The sequence below is a fragment of the Carcharodon carcharias genome, chromosome 10 (genome assembly GCF_017639515.1).
Source record: "Carcharodon carcharias isolate sCarCar2 chromosome 10, sCarCar2.pri, whole genome shotgun sequence".
NCBI classification, from domain to species: Eukaryota; Metazoa; Chordata; class Chondrichthyes; order Lamniformes; family Lamnidae; genus Carcharodon; species Carcharodon carcharias.
This window is the reverse complement of record NC_054476.1, coordinates 16,016,435-16,032,432: the sequence shown is the minus strand read 5'-3', so window position 1 is coordinate 16,032,432 and position 15,998 is coordinate 16,016,435. Positions and strand designations below refer to the sequence as shown.

Genomic DNA, 15,998 nt, shown 5'->3' with positions numbered 1-15,998 from the left:
TCCACAGATATCTATCTTTATTTTATTTCATCACAGAAATATCACATCCCGGCCCTTGGCTGAGGTTTGATGAAGAATGCAAAGGCCGCCTGGCAGATTCGCCCATCCGCCAACCGTAAGGTTGGACGGGCAACGGAAAATTGGTGTCAATTGCACCGTCAATGGCCTTAATTGCCCTCTGAATTGTCGGCGGGTGCGCTTCTGACTTACCTGCAAGCCCACCCAGCGAAATATTGCGCGGGTGGGCGGTGATGTCGGGACGCTCGCTCAGCGTCTTCCCGCGCGATTTTACGCCCGATCGGGTTGGGATTCTGCCCGTTGATTTTTACCACCCCTCCCCTCAAAAAAACTGACCCTCGACCCCATTTTCTTGCAACGACCATCTCATCTGCAATCTCTGGTTCTGCTCAAAAGCCCTTGAATGTGTTCCCGACTTTCCCAGAATTCCATGTTTGAATCACTCCAACTGCCCGCCACAGTTACCAAAACAGCACTTAGCGAAGTAACAAATGGCATCCTTTGTGGCTGTGACAGAGAGAAACTTTCTCTATTCCTCCGCCTCAATCTGTCTGCAACCTTTGACATAGATGACCACGCTATCCTCCTCCGAAGCCTCACCACCATCGACCAGCTGGGCCCCACTACTCTCACTTGGTTTCATTCTTACCTTTCTAATCAATTACTTTCAGTGGCTTCTCTTCCTGCCATTACCACTGGTGTCACCTAAGGAACTATCCTTGGCCCCCTCCTATTTCTCATCTATATTCTGCCCCTTGGCAACATCGCCCAAAGGCACAGCATTAGCTTTCACATGTACCCTGATGGCACCCAGCACTGCCTCACCACCACGTTTCTCAACTCCTCCACTTTTGCTAAGTTATCAGATGGCTTATCTGACATGCAGTACTGGATAAGCAGATATTTCCTCCAATTAAAGAATTTAATTGAGAAGAGTGGAGCCAATGTTTTTGATCCCCACTCTAAACTCCGTTCCTTAGCTATCAACTTCATCCCTCTCCCTGGCAACAGTCTGTCCGTAACCTTGATAACACATTTGATCCGGAGATGAGCTTCCAACCTTATAGTCATTCCATGGCTAAGACTGCCTATTTCCACACCTGTAATGTCACCCGAATTTGCCCCATCTCAGCTCAACTGCTTCTAAAACCCTCATTCTTGCCTTTGTTATCTCTAACCTCAACTATTCCAATGCACACCTAACTGGTTTCCCATATTCTATTCTCCGTAAAGTTTAGGCCATCCAAAACTCTACTGCCCTGTCCTAACTCATATCAAGTCCTGTTCTCTTGTCGCCTCTGCGCTTGCTGGCTGACATCAACTCCCAGTCAAGTGACATCTTGATTTTAAAATTCTCTTCCTTGATTTCAAATCCATCCATGGCATTGTGCCTCTCTATCTCTATAATCTTCTCCAACCACATTACCCTTCCAGATATCTGTGCTCCTCTAATTCTAGCCTCTTGGGCATCCCCAATTTTAATTGCTCCACCATTGGTGGCCTTGCCTTCAGTTGCCTAGGCCCCACGCTCTAGAATACCTCCCCTGCACCTCTCTACACCTCTGCCTCCCTACCTCGCTTTCCTCCTTTAAGACACTCCTTAAAACTTACCTCTTTGCCCAAGGGTTTGGTTATCTGACCTAGTATCTCCTTGTGACTACATATCATAGTTTGTTTTACAATGTTCCTGTGAAACTCCTTGGGACACTTACTCATGTTAAAAGGCACTATATAAATATAAGTTGTTGTGTTAATGGAGAGATTCGACATTTGCCAAATATAAAATTCAATTTTGGGGCCAGAGAAGTGTTCAGCAGTAATTATATACTTCCTACAGAATTAAAAACCCGGTTACACTTCATTCAGTAAAGTGAAACTTGTTCAAGAGTTTTTACAGTGAGATGAATAGTGTTAATCAGCAAGTTCCTATTAGTTCAGTGATTACTAATTGATTGAAGCTTGAGGGGACTTCAACACCCTATAGAAGCCTATAGAGTCACTAACAGCAATTTCTGGATTTCCATATTTAACTGTGCATGTAGAGTCCAGAAGTTGTTGTTGGTTTCAGAAGAGTTATGATGTAAACACTGATAGTTTTTCTATCATTACCACTGCAGAATATGGGCCTTGACCATCTCATCAGCATCATTTCCCACTGACCAGCTGAGCAATCACCCACTTTGAAAGCACAGCTACTGGTGGATCAGCAAGAGGTCTATTTAAAACACAAATTCACATTTGAAAACCCTTTCTCCTCACAGAAGCTGCTGCTTTTCCTCCAGTGACCAGTAGCTACATGGTGGTGGTATGGTACAGTTGAGTTAGGGAGCCCAAGTTGCTATGTCGGCATGCACTTTATACTTATACATTGCAGTTTGGAGCTATGGATAGTGATGGTGGAGGTTCCAATTTTCTTTCCATCCCATGGCTGACCAGGAATCTCTCCCACTCTTGCTGCCTACTATTGCGATGCATTGAAGGATTTGCAGGGTACTTAAACTGTTTGGCCACAATATGAATGCATCTTCCCTGGCCATAAAGTCCTGGGGCTGGACTTGAACCCGAAGCTCCTGGCTCTGAGGCAGGACTATGCCACAATACCTCATAGTACCTATACAACTGCCCTTGATAATAAATAAGAACAAAAACTGTTGGAAAAACCCAACAGGTGGACAGCATCTGTGGAGAGAGTTTCAGACTGATGACCTTTCATCAGAGCTCTATAATGGGTGTGAAGGAAGCCACCCACTGCTGCAAATCCCAATGTTCTCTCGTTCTGGCTGTTGGCCTCCATTGAGAAGGCAATATGTTGTTCTCTTTCTTCAAAGAGGCCATTGGTGAACTGCTTGGTGCAAGTGGAGCTTTAAGGTCATTCTAGATATATGAACTTAAAATGGTTGGAATGGCCTTCCTCATCTGAGGTTATCATGGCACTTTTTGAACTTAGACCCATTTTCACTCCAATATACGGGACATTATGATCAATCTATTACTAGCTAGCAACGTTCATCAATCAATTTGTGACCTTTAAATAATTTGGTCAGATTATGCAGTTACCCATCTGAGGCAGAGTTTGAATGCACAATTATGTTGTTCTGCAATTATGTTGTTCTGCTATTGTACACCACAATTTATTGTATCTTTCTCTTACCCAGGCACAGCAACTCACTGATCTGGAGCGCAAACTGTTAGCAGCTAAGCAGGAGTTGGAAAAGACAGCAGGTGATAAGGTGACAAGAATTTTATAAATGAGATCACTGAATTTCCTTTTCAACCGTGAACCTTATTATTTCTCTGACAATGTTCTACAACATTTCTGCTCTTTTTAAGATGTAGCTATTGTGAAATCGTTTGATTTTGCTTTCTTGCACATATGACAATTCCCTTATTCAGGACAGGCTGGGGGAGAAGGGAACAAGTTGTTAAAGATGTGCTGTACTGAAGCCTTGAAAGTTCAAGACAGCCCAGAGATAAAGGACTGTATTCTGTTCTCGTCTTGCTCTATGGCAGCACCCTTGACTCTGAATCCGTGGATTGTGAGTTCAAATCTCACTCCAGGATTTGAGCACATAATCCAGGCTGACACTTCAGTGCACTGAGTGAGTGCTACACTGTCAGGAAGTGCCTTCTTTCGATGAGGACCTCTCTGCCCTCTCAGTTGGGTGAGACCACATGGCACAATTTTGAAGAAGAGGAGGTGAATTCTCTTCAATCTTCTGCCCAACATTTTATCCCTCATCCAACATTATTAAAGCAGGTGATTATCTCATTGCTATTTCTGTAACATTTCTGTGCACAACTCAGCTGTTGTGTTGCCTGCAATTTTTGTTAAAGTGCCACTAATAATAAATCTGAGCTTGTTTGAAAACTGACATTCTCTTTCTCTCCCTGCACCCCCTTCTTTCCTTAGAATTGGCCAGTAGACAGTTACCCTGGTGAAGATGCTTACTGGTAAAACTATCAGTGATTCAAGTAAAAGTTATCCTTACCACTGCAATACAGAGGCTGTTCCAAGGTTTTAATTTCCTCCCCACTAAATTTTATTTTTCATTTTATAGATTATTCCATATCAGACACAAACTGTCTTGCGCAGGGCAGTAAACCATCCATCAGAAGCCAATAAAAATTGGATAGTATTTACTGTTTGATCTGACTTGCTGTCCTTTTCCTTGCAATTAGTGGTTATCTAGAGAATGGTCTGTCACAATGCTTTTAAACTATAGCTGTTATTGTTAGGAAGAGAAATCATGCAGAAGCAGAGGTGTCTGTTGATATTGCTGATGGAAACTCATTATGGCCTACAAAATGCTACTTCCAAGCCAAAATATTTCATATCCCAGCACAAATCTTATTGCTTTCAATCTTCACTGACAGTAATCACATTGAAAGAAAGCATCACCAGTTCTTATTTTGACAAAATAGTATACAATCAACGTGTTTTGATCAGCCACAGTAGTTGGTTGATACTGATGAAATTTTTGTCTGTAACATGCATGCAAGGATAGATTATATATTGGATTGGTACCAAAGGAGAGACAAGAAAGCAACAGAGGGAATTAGCTTCTCCCAGACAAGGAACAGGCCTAGTACTGCTGCAGATGTCATGACCTCAAGACCATTAATCAGTAGGAGCCTTTAAAAGGCCATAGGGATGTGCTAGAGGTAACCAAGAGGGAACAAAACAAGATCATTCACTGAAGACATTTGTCTACAATTTGTTAGAGGGCAACATATTGCTGTTTCACATTGACATTTTATTCCTGGCAAAAAAGAAAAATCAGTTCTTCAGGATAAGAGACACAGCATGCTGGCATACATGTCACACAACAGCTGTGCTGAGCGTTTGGTTGTGACTTATTTTATGATCTTGAAAATTTTCAGCTGGTTAGGGAGTGTACAGTTGGGATTGGTAAAGGGTAGGCCATGTCTGATGGATCTGACTGAATTCTTTTGAAGAGATCACCAACAGTTGAATTTTTTTGAAATAGATGACTAAAAGTATTGGTGATGGAAATGCCTATGGATGTTATTTATGTGGACTTCCAGATGGCATTTGTTAAATTCTTACATAAGAGATCATTAGCCAAAGCTGAGGTTTGTGGAATTGAAGACAAATTGTTGATCTGGTTAGAAAATTAGTTGAGTGGCAGATGACAGAGAATGGGGATAATGGACAAATAATCTAACTGGCAGAATGTGATGACCTACAAGGGTCTGCGTTGGGGCCTGGATAGTTCACCATATTTATTAATGGCTTTGGCCATTGACAGAAAGATAGACACTGTAGATTGTTGTATAATATTACAAAAAGATTTTAATGAATTAAATGAATGGGAAAACTTTGGCGAATGGATTTGGAGTTGGCAAGTGTGAGGTCATTTACTCTGAACCTAAAAGTCAGAGTAATATCAAAATGGTGAAATGCTAGAAACAGTGGAGATCCAAGAGACATAAATCATTATAATGTCATGGACAGTTACAAAAAGATAATCAAAAAGACAATTGGAATGTTGGATTTTATATCAAACGGACAAGAAGACAAGGGGTAGAAGCTAAATTACAGCTATACAAGGCCTTGGTTTGACTATACCCTGGAGCACTGTAAGCAGTTCTTGGCACCATAATTAAGGAAGGCTATATTGACCTTAGAGGGGATGCAATGTAGGTTTTCAAGAATGATACCTAGATTTTAAAAGTCAATTTACAAGGTGAGATTACACAATCTAAGGTTGTATTCTTTGGAATTTAGACATTTAAGGAGTGATTTGATCAAGATTTTCAGGGTATTAAGAGTAACTGATAGGGTAGATAAGGAGAATCTATTTCTTACGGTTTTGGAGTTCAGAACCAGAACACAGAACTTAAAAATTAGAGCCAGGATTTTCAGAAGTGCAGTTATGAAGCATTTCTACATGCGAAGGCTGCTAGAAGTTTGGAACCATCTTCTGAAAGACAGTTGATGCTAGGTCAATTATTAGTTTTAAGTCCGACGTTTATAGATTTTTATTAACCAAAGGTACACGGGACAAAAAGGTGAATATCACAGATCAGCCATGGTCTCACTGAATGGCAGTGCGTTCTCAAGCAGATAAATGTCCTGCTCCTGTTCCTGCGGCCGGAATTTTACAGCCCCTCACGCCAGTGGGATCTTCCGGTCCCGCCAATGTGAACAGATTTTCAATGGCTCGCTAGCCCTACCACGGCAGGGCTGGAAGATTCCGAATTATGTTCCTAAATGTGATAATGGTGATAAGATCAGTTACCTCACCAGGTTTCTCCCTTTGGACTTTCCCAGTGCTCTCGTTCAATTTCTAAATGCAATGGCCTGGGAATTCTTGGAACGCCTGTGTGTGTCTAGTGGAGGGCAGCTCTCCCTCATGTTGCCAAAGCATGGGATTAATCCTAAATTCCTGAAACAAGATAATGTACGCTGCTGTTGCGTGAAAGAGTACATTAGCAGCAAGTACCCAGCCTGAGCCAATCTGACATTGTAAGATGAAGTGGAATCCCCCAGAGGCCCAAATGGGCTTAACAGTTATTTTTAAAAGCTCTTTGTCTCACACTCAAATCATGCCAACCAGCTAAGGTTCAATCACCATCAATCAATCAAAATCCAGAATCAATTCCCTTAATGCTGAATTTATTTAAGACACTTGTTAGACCTCAGCTGGAATATTGTGTACAGTTCCAGGCGCCATATTATGGGGAGGATATGAACACATTGGAGAGAGTGCAGAAGAGGTTCACAAGAATGGTTCCAGGGATAAGAAGCTTCAGCTATGAGAATAGATTGGGCAGGTTGGGACGGTTCTCCTTGGAGAGAAGAAGGCTAAGATGAGATTTGATAGAGATGTTCAAAATCATGAGGGGGCTGAACAGATTAGATAGGGAGAAGCTGTTCCCAATCGTAAAAGGCTCAAGAACGAGAGAGCACAGATTTAAATGATTTGCGAAAGAAGCAAGTATGATGTGGGGAAAAAAACTTTTTCACAGAAGTGGATCGGGCCTGGAATGCACTGCCTGGAAGTATGGTGGAGGCAGGTTCAATCGAGGCATTCAAGAGGGCAAATGGAGGGGTACAGGGAAAAGGCAGGGCAATGGCACTAGGTCATAATGCTCATTTGGAGACCTGGTGCGGACATGATGGGCTGAATGGACACCTTCTGTGCTGTTAAGCTTCTGTGATAATGTCTCTGAAAGTTAGGAGCCTTTAGAAGGCCTCAAAGTGACTTTCACCAGGTCTTTACCACCATTAGTTCTGCTGAGTACCTTTTTGAGTACTGAATGGCTCTTGAAACTTGCACATTTGTTAACTGCTAAAAATGATTGGTGGATGATGAAGGCTGAAGATGCAAGAGCAAGAAGAAAGCTCAAGAAGGCACGTAACCCCTCATCGACCACAGACCAACCAACTGACTGACTAATGACAGACTACAGACATGGAATGTCAATTTTGGATTTTTTTTCCTTCTTAATGCTGTTTCCCCCTTAGCCTTTTACTTTCCCTTTACCACCTCCTTTTCCTTGCACTAACCTTACCCAATCTCTTACAGTCTCTCTCTCTCTTTCTCTCCCCCTTTCTGTCTCTCTCTCTCCTCTGGGACTCCACGGCAAGCATCCTAGTATAAAGGGAGAAATGTTCTGAGAATGGGTCTTTCCGTCTTAGACTCTAAGCGTAGAACTTGGTTCTTAGACAGATTGTAGACATAATCTGGTATCTGCTTAACACTTGTTTATTAGTACTATTCTAAGGTTGTAGAATGGGCACATAGTTCCGAGCCATGATTCCAACTTCTCTCTCTCGGGTCTAACGCATGATTGACTAGTGTCAGTGGTACATAATCATCCACGACAAACATTAGCATATTCCATCTGTTAACCCTTTATACTTAAATAAATTTGTTGAGGAAGTCAAGGAGTTCCCAAGCCACACCCCTTGGCCTAGAGGCAAGTAGAAGATAAGCCTTACAAAATTCCCAAACAAAATTTAACGTCCAATCCAAAAGAGGTCAAAGCGCCAGCTCATATCCCAGCCTTCCCCTCACACCTGCCAGTCAATAAATATGATTTAGATCCTCTAAAACAATCAGGAGGATCATTGTTTATTATATTGCCTTTTACATAAACTTCCATAAAAATTATCATTTACATTTTCTGACTATTTTGCACATTTACAAAACGCTTTGAACAATTTCGACTTCAATAGATTTGCTCCGTTTTTTCTCATTGTATAAAATGTATATCAACCAGATTCTCAGTGACCCATGGTAGTTGAAGTGATAAACATTGTGGTATTGGGTTTGTAGTGTCAGACTATAGTTAAGTACATTGACACTTGGCTGTCCTATTTCAGAGAGAGCTCATAGCAATTCAATAAAGTATTTGGAAAGCATTTGTTCAGCCTAACGATGAATTACAATGCAAATTTAATCTGGAAGCAGGGCACTTCTATTATGTCCCTTACTTCTAGCATAAGGCAGACATCATTTAAGTTTATTAAAAGAGTATAAGAAAATTTATCCAACAAAGCAACATAAAACAAAGTGACATATCAACCCAGGGGTGGCCCATAGACTTGTAACATTTCTATAGTTGCTCCAAGCTGGCCAATGTTTTGACAGATCATCCGTTCCTATCTTTCTGATAACATAATGACCAAATCATCTCTCTTGTTATAATATAATTAGTACTACCTGCCACCGGCTGTGAAACAAAGGAACAACATGACACCGGATAACAACGTTTAAAATTAAATTGTCCTCAGTTGTTTACGAAGGGCAACAAATGCACACTTAGGAACATAGGAACTTTATGGACAGGAGTAGGTCATTCAGACCCTCAGGCTTGCTCTGACAATGCAATTATGATATGGCAAACCTGCACCTCAAATCAGTTTCCCTGCCTTTGCTCCATGTCCCTTGATATCCTTATCTAACAAAAATCTATTGACCTCAGTCTTGGCAGCTCCAATTATCCTAGCATTCAAAGCTTTTTGCCAAATGAGTTCAAAACTTCTGCTACCCCTTGTGTGAAAAAGAGCTTTCTGATTTCTCTCCTGAATGGCAGAGCTATAATTTTAAGATTATATCCCTTCGTTCTTGATTCTCCCACCAGAAGAAATAGTTTCTCTTTATCTCCAGATTCTGGTAGCTTTCCCACAACTGATGCTAAACTGACAGGTCTGGAGTTTCCTGGTCTCTCTCTCCCAGCCTTCTTTATTAGTAGTGGCATGAGTAGGTTTCGAATCTAACAGCACAGTTCTGGAATCAAGAAAGATTGGGCTATGTACACAAGTGAATTTTCCTGCTGAATTTCCAAGTTCAGCTGTACTGTTGGCAGGAGACATGAACTGCAATTTCCTAAGTGAAAACCAGGTCCTGAAGTTTTAATTATCTTAAGTCCCATTATTTTCTCCATTACCATTCTGTCCCTTAGACTGAACCAATAAGTTCCTCTTCATGATTTATTATTAGTTTCCCTTTTCATTGCTTGTATGTCACCCTATTCCTCTGCTGCGAAAGAAACGTAAAAAGAACTGGTTTAATGAATTTGCCATTCCCCTGTTGTTTAGCACAACAGCATACTTACAACCCTGATGTGTACTCTTGCTAGTCCACTCTTGATACTTCATTTGGGAAAGTTTTCCCATACCTGTTTGCATGATTATTATCAATATTTGTGGCAAAAAGACTATTTTCGAAGAATATAAAATTCCTCCTTCTTTCAAAAGAAGGAATTTGAGATGCCTGATGGCTTTTTTCCAGTAATGATGTACAGCATTAAACCAGACTACAACGGCAAAGTCATGGGTCACCATGACGATGCACACAGGTGTCGCAGCAAAAATAAAGTGGACCTTTTTTTTTTATTTGTTCATGGGATGGGGGCGTCACTGGATAGGCCAGCATTTATTGCCCATTCCTAATTGTCCTTGAGAGCTGAGTGGCTTGCTAGGCCATTTCAGAGGACATTTAAGAGCCACTTGGTTATGGGTCTGGAATCACATGTGGGCCAGACCAGGTAAGGATGACAGATTTCTTTCTCGAAAGGACAGTAGTGAACCAGATGGGGTTTTATGACAATCGTCAATGGTTTCATGGTCATCATCAGACTTTTAATTCCAGATTTTTTTGTTGAATTCATGTTTCACCATCTGCAGTAGAGGTATGTGACCAAGGGTGATCCTGGCATGGAAATACAGCACAACTTTTTGGCATAGGGCCCAAAGCTTTCTGACTGTGTGTGTGATCTCTGTTTGCCACAGAGGTGCCCCATTCCTTTCACCGACCGTGGCTGATTTCCTGGCTTCTGAATCATTTGAATATTGAAGGCAGGCTCCCTGCCTTTCGCTAAACAGATATACGATGCTGTGAGTTGGAGGCTTGCTGCTGCGTTATTCAGGACCTGCTGAAGGAGGAGGGCCAAGGCAGCTGCCTCCAGATTTCCGTAGTGTGTTTTCCCTTCCGCTTGTACACAGCCAGCGCAGCCCTCTCTTCAGTTGAAGCCCTGGGGGTCCCTCCACAAACCTTTGAATGCTGGATGCCAATACCTAGCATGTGGTCCCAACATCCAGCTTTTAAACTGAGTGGATGCAGGACAGAGATGGCAGAGGTCATTTCCCCTTATTCTCACATGATTCACATGCGCCTACCCACTCTGCTGGATTGGCTACTGGAAAAATGGCAGACAGGAAAGTGCATGTGCCTGATCACATTTCTAATCCCATTTTCCCTAGCGAGACATAGCCAGAAAGCCTAGGCTAAGATGTGTACAGCCCAGAGGGAGAAAGCCAGGGGAAAAGCAGATTATTAAACATTGGAATTTTGATTTTTTTTTATATTCAAGGCTGAGAATAGACAGATTTTTAATCAGTGAGGGAATCAAAGGTTATGGGGAAACAGCAGGAAAGTGTAGCTGAGGATTATCAGATCAGCCATGATCTCATTGAATGGCAAAGCAGACTCAATGAGCTGAATGGCCTACTTCTGCTTCTACATCTTGGTCTTGTTCGTTAACCCTATGTTAACTGTGCTCATAATAAAATTAAGATAATAAATATTGTAAGTTTAACTTCACTTGGAACTTTATCATACTTTGACTTGTGTTTCTTCTGCTTCTTTGTGATTATGCAGCAATGGAGGGTAAAAGAGGTGTCTAAACCCACACATGGAATTTCATTATTGATGTCAGAAAAGGGGGAAAACTTATAGGAAGCAGGTTCTACCCAGATTCCCACTGAAATATGCTACCCAAAATTTCAGAATTCCTGGGCTATATTCCCGTGTTGGTGCAAACTCGATGGGCCGAAGGGTCTCTTCTGCACTGTGTGATTCTGTGACTTCACGCACATCCATTAGTTCATCGCTTTTTTTTTTGTTGATCGTACATATTTGAATTATCAGGAGCCTGCATTTAGCAAGCTCAAGTACAGGTACACAGGAGTTGTTCTTGTGCATGAGAAAAAGCAACAAAATCAACAGATAATTAAACAGTTTAAAGTGTTGGCTATGCAGCATCTATGCCCTGATCGATAGCAAAAGCTCAAAAGGGTCTTGATTTAATGGTTCAATGGGATTGAATCAGTGTGTGATCTTCCTTGTCTCAGGAGTCCCAGCTGAAGGCTTTAAAGGAGGTGGCACAGCTCTGTGTATCTGGGGTCCTGAAAAACCAGCCTCCCTTTATGAGCATCAACCCTCCTAGAACCACGGAGAATGGAATGGTATTAACTAAAAACAACTCCCGACTTCCATTTTACCAGACCAACAGGAAGGTAAGTGATCCAGATTTCAAGGTGTGCTTGGGTCCAAAGCAATTGGTAGATTTTGTTGTTTTGAAACTATTGATCCAAATGAAGCGATCACTTTATTCCACCAAAGTGTTTGAGTGAGATTTGCTTGTTTACTTGCTTTAGCTCATTATAATTAATGAGAATATTTAAAATCGATTGGGGAGCTAAGTTTGCAATGAATCAACACCCTCAATCGTAAACAAAAATGGCAGAACACTAATAGTGCAATTCAAACACTTCCCTTTTTGGAAAGTAGTCAAGATAATCGCTGCTGATAATTTGCATTATAAGGTATATGTTCTCTCTCCCAAGCAAACCATCCTGTTAAAAGGTGCATCATCAAGTCACCCATAACTTGGAATTGTATAGCATCTTTTATGTAATAAAACATCCCGAGACACTTCACAGGGGGCACTACAAATCAAAATTGGATACCAAGCATAAGGAGAGATTAGAGCAGATGCCCAAAAGCTTGGTCAAAGAGGTAGGTTTTAAAAAGCATCTCAAAGGAGAAAGATGTAGAGGTTTACAGTGGGAATTCCAGTCCTTAGAAAATAGACAGCCAAAGGCACAGCTACCAATGGTGGATTGATTAAAATCGGGAATGTCCTAGAGGCCAGAACTAGAGGAGCTCAGATATCACAGAGGGTTGACTGGAGGGAATTACAGGGATAGGGAGGCGTACTCAGGGAATACTTGGGGCAGAATTTTGCCCTCACCGGGCAGATGTGATGGGCGGGCCCGACCGCCACTCGTGATTGGGTCCCAACCGCGATTTCACGCTGGCTGACCAATTAACAGCCAGCCAGCGTGAAACAGGCACTGCCACGCTCAGGGCGGGCAGGGTGGGCGGGGTGGGGTGGGGTGGGAGGAGGGCGAGCGTGGATGTTTGCGCATGTACGCGGGGTGCGCGCAGTTAAAGCTCCCTGAGGCACAGAGCTGCCTCAGGGAGCTGGAGATTTTTAACAGTAAAAATAAAGATATTTAAAATAATGTAAACATGCCCCCTCATGTGACTCTGTCACATGAGCAGGGACATGTTAAATAGGAGTGTTAAAAGTTTTTTTTTTACTTTTTTTCTTCATCACTGGTCAAATCCTCATCCCGCCCGTGGATGAGGTTTCGCCAAAAATGCAAAGGCGGCTTGGCCTTTTCCAATCAACTAATCGATTAAAGGTCTTAATAGGCCACTTAATTGTCGGTGGCTAAGCTACTGACTCCCGCGCACACCCGCCGACCGAGTGCGCAGTTCCTCCAGACGGTTAATGAGGAGGGCTCTGTGGTATAAGCTGGACTGGGCTCTGCGTTATAAGCTGGACTGAGATTGGTTGGTCTTATCCTTAAACTATCTCAGGATCATTGCTGATATCCCATTTGGGTTTCTTCAAGTACTGATTTTTATAATGATTGATCAGAAATAACTGGTTTGCTTAAGAAGGCATCAAGAATTCACCTTATAGCACAAACTGGAGTTACCCTGTATGCGTGATCATTCCTTCCAGAAGGAGATTAATGAGCCAGTTAGCTTTTGTGGCAATGCAGTAGCTTTTCGTGGGTTTTTTTTGGTGCGAAACTATTATTGAATTTAACTTAACCACTTATCATGGCGGCATTGGATGCCACGACCTCCGGGTTGCTTTGTGATCTATTCTGTGCACCTCTCTCCACACCATCTACAAATTGGAGAAAGAGTCAATTGGCTGAATCAGCGGGTCCCATTGGCAGCAGGTACCATGGTGGGTGTGAGCAGACAATATGGTGAGAGGGCCAAAAATCGGATTTACGCCGTCGTGAAACCAGTTTGCAATTGTCCGCTCTAGCCAGCAATGGCAGGTCACATTTCCCACTGCCACACGTCGGGAACCTAATTTCAATACTTTAACATCTCATTATAAGCTCACTGGATTCACCCCCCAATGCTGAATCATCCAGGCACACCGACGTGTTTCACAATTGTAAATAAGTGATGTGCACCTGGCAAGATGCACTTCACTCGGGACTTCGAGGTTTGTTTGCCTATCTTATTTTGGGTGGCACTCATGTCATCTGCACCAGGCAGCATCACATCACTTTTAGGAGTGCTCACGGGCAGGTCTCTACCTGCCAGACCAGCCATAAGCTAGGATTGGCTTTTCAACGGCTGCAGGGCTCATGCTTGCTTGGGGAAGGTGGAGAAATGGCCTCAGGCAAGGGAAGAGGCTGCAGGGTGAGGTCTGTACGAGGGAAGGGGTTATCCCAGGGTGTGTATCAGGGCAAATGTTGATCTGTGCAAGTGGCCTCAAGATGATGACAAATAAGGAGGCAGCCTTTAGAGGAGTTGAGGCCAGGTGGAGATGCGAGGATGTGTGTGTGAGAGTGAATAGTGAGGTCCCTTGAACTGACAGTGAGTGAGATGCCAGTCAATATGTAGTGGCATTGTGAGTGTGTCAATTTAGAGCGATGAGATGGTTGCCTTACCCTGGTGGCACAGATGAAATCATTCACCCGTTTTCTGCACAGGATGGCCGATCAGTTGTGTGCGCCATTGGCACTGACCACCTCTTCCACTGCCTCCCAAGCCGGAGTGGTGAGACTGATGGGCCTCCTGTGGCCAGGGCAGGGGTAGAGGACATCACGGCGGGCTTCCACTGAATCGGGGGGGTGGGGTGGGGGGGTTGGTTGCTGGACTCCTGTTTGGTTTTGGGGCCATGTCTTCACCGGAGCGGTATTGGGCTGCAAGCGTTGAGAAGCGTGCGCGCAGCTGCAGTTTAAATATGGCGCCCGGCGTGAGGAAGCTGTGAGGTGAGGGCGTGGTGGGCAAATCGGAGGGCACCTGCCAGGGAGATGGCACGTTTCCAGTGGTTGCATAATTAATGAGGCAGGAAGGGGACGATATGGCGCTAAAACACGCCATTGCGGACGGCAGGTAAAATATCTTTTTTCATACACCCCCCCACCCCCCACCGCACTTAGTGCAACTCTGGGACGATTCTACCCATTTTGGTTAGCAAGTTAATCTGGGTTGAAAGTGTTCTACCCCTTGAGCCAGCCTGTCATGTGCTACTTTGAAATGAATCCTGGGTAAATAATTAAATATAGGAGAGGTGAATAAACCACAGGATCAGCCAAGAGGTTGAACAATGGAAAACCAATGGTTTCTTAAACTGACCTCATAGGAAAGATTTGCAGGATTTTAGGTAAAACAGCACGAGGTGAATTGTTGTTTCAGTGAGATATGATGGGCCAAATGCCTGCCTGTAACAATCCTATAGTTCTATATTGTGTTTGTCAGCTGCATATTTGATGCCACTTAAATGTTGTCCTGCCTGTTTTGAGATTTAAATTGGCGATGGATTTATAATATCTGACACTCAGCAGCCCACAGCTTGAGGCAAAAAAACTTCGGACAGAAAAGAAAATATTCCCACATATTTTGCTATTGTTTTCCAGTGCCCATAACAGAGTATGTGAATACCCCTCGCTTCCTTGCGCCGACCGACATGAATTCAGTTAGATCCCTCGATTCTCTTCATTCCAGAAACTGTGGTTGGGATTTTCCATCCCTCAACACCACACCCCACCCCCCCACCACACCCGAAATTCCCGCCCAAAGTCAATGGTCCTTTGGCTGGTCTGTCAAAATTCCCGTCCCGCCTGTGACGATTCCCACGGTGGGTGGGACCCGGTAAAAACCCCAGTGTGGGTCACAAGATGAGAAAATGGTGACTAGGGGCAGAGTTTTATGTCCCTGGGGCGAGCGTGAAATTGCGTTCGGAGCCTGATCGCGGGGGTGACAGTCCGTTTCGCGGCCATTCCTGAACCCACCAGCTGCATCCGCTCTACGAAGGGAAAACCCTGCCCTATGTGAATCAGTGGAAAATCATCATTACACCAGAGCTCTCGCCTCACACATCAAAGGATTTATATCGAGGTACCAGGGACAAGAACTGAGCTTTTTCCCTTTCAGAACAAAAATCTGACATGAATCACTGAATCGCCTGTTGAAAGTTGCTGCATTATTTTTATCCTAAATTATTCAAAAGATCTTTTTTTCAATTTCCCCGTTAAAAACCTGCACTAATTTTCACCACACTATGTTCTTATTGTCTGCATTGTATCGTTGTGTGTGCTGTAATAAGGTGTACTATTTATCTGTAGAATGTCATTTCAATGAAAATAATTGATAAACACTCTTCACTGCTCTGAGAACAGA

General features: G+C 43.1%; 1 protein-coding gene across 2 annotated transcripts in view; it reads left to right on the top strand.

Annotated features, from left to right (window-relative positions):
• The window catches only part of luzp2 (leucine zipper protein 2), a 360,632-nt gene that overhangs the window by 259,723 nt on the left and 84,911 nt on the right, over window positions 1-15,998 (top strand). The window contains exons 8-9 of one of the 2 annotated variants that reach the window (XM_041196749.1): window positions 3,174-3,248; window positions 11,624-11,788. In XM_041196749.1, the coding sequence (XP_041052683.1) occupies window positions 3,174-3,248; window positions 11,624-11,788 (240 nt within the window). The remainder of the gene's footprint in view (window positions 1-3,173; window positions 3,249-11,623; window positions 11,789-15,998) is intronic. The other variant, XM_041196750.1, reaches the window with a different exon arrangement.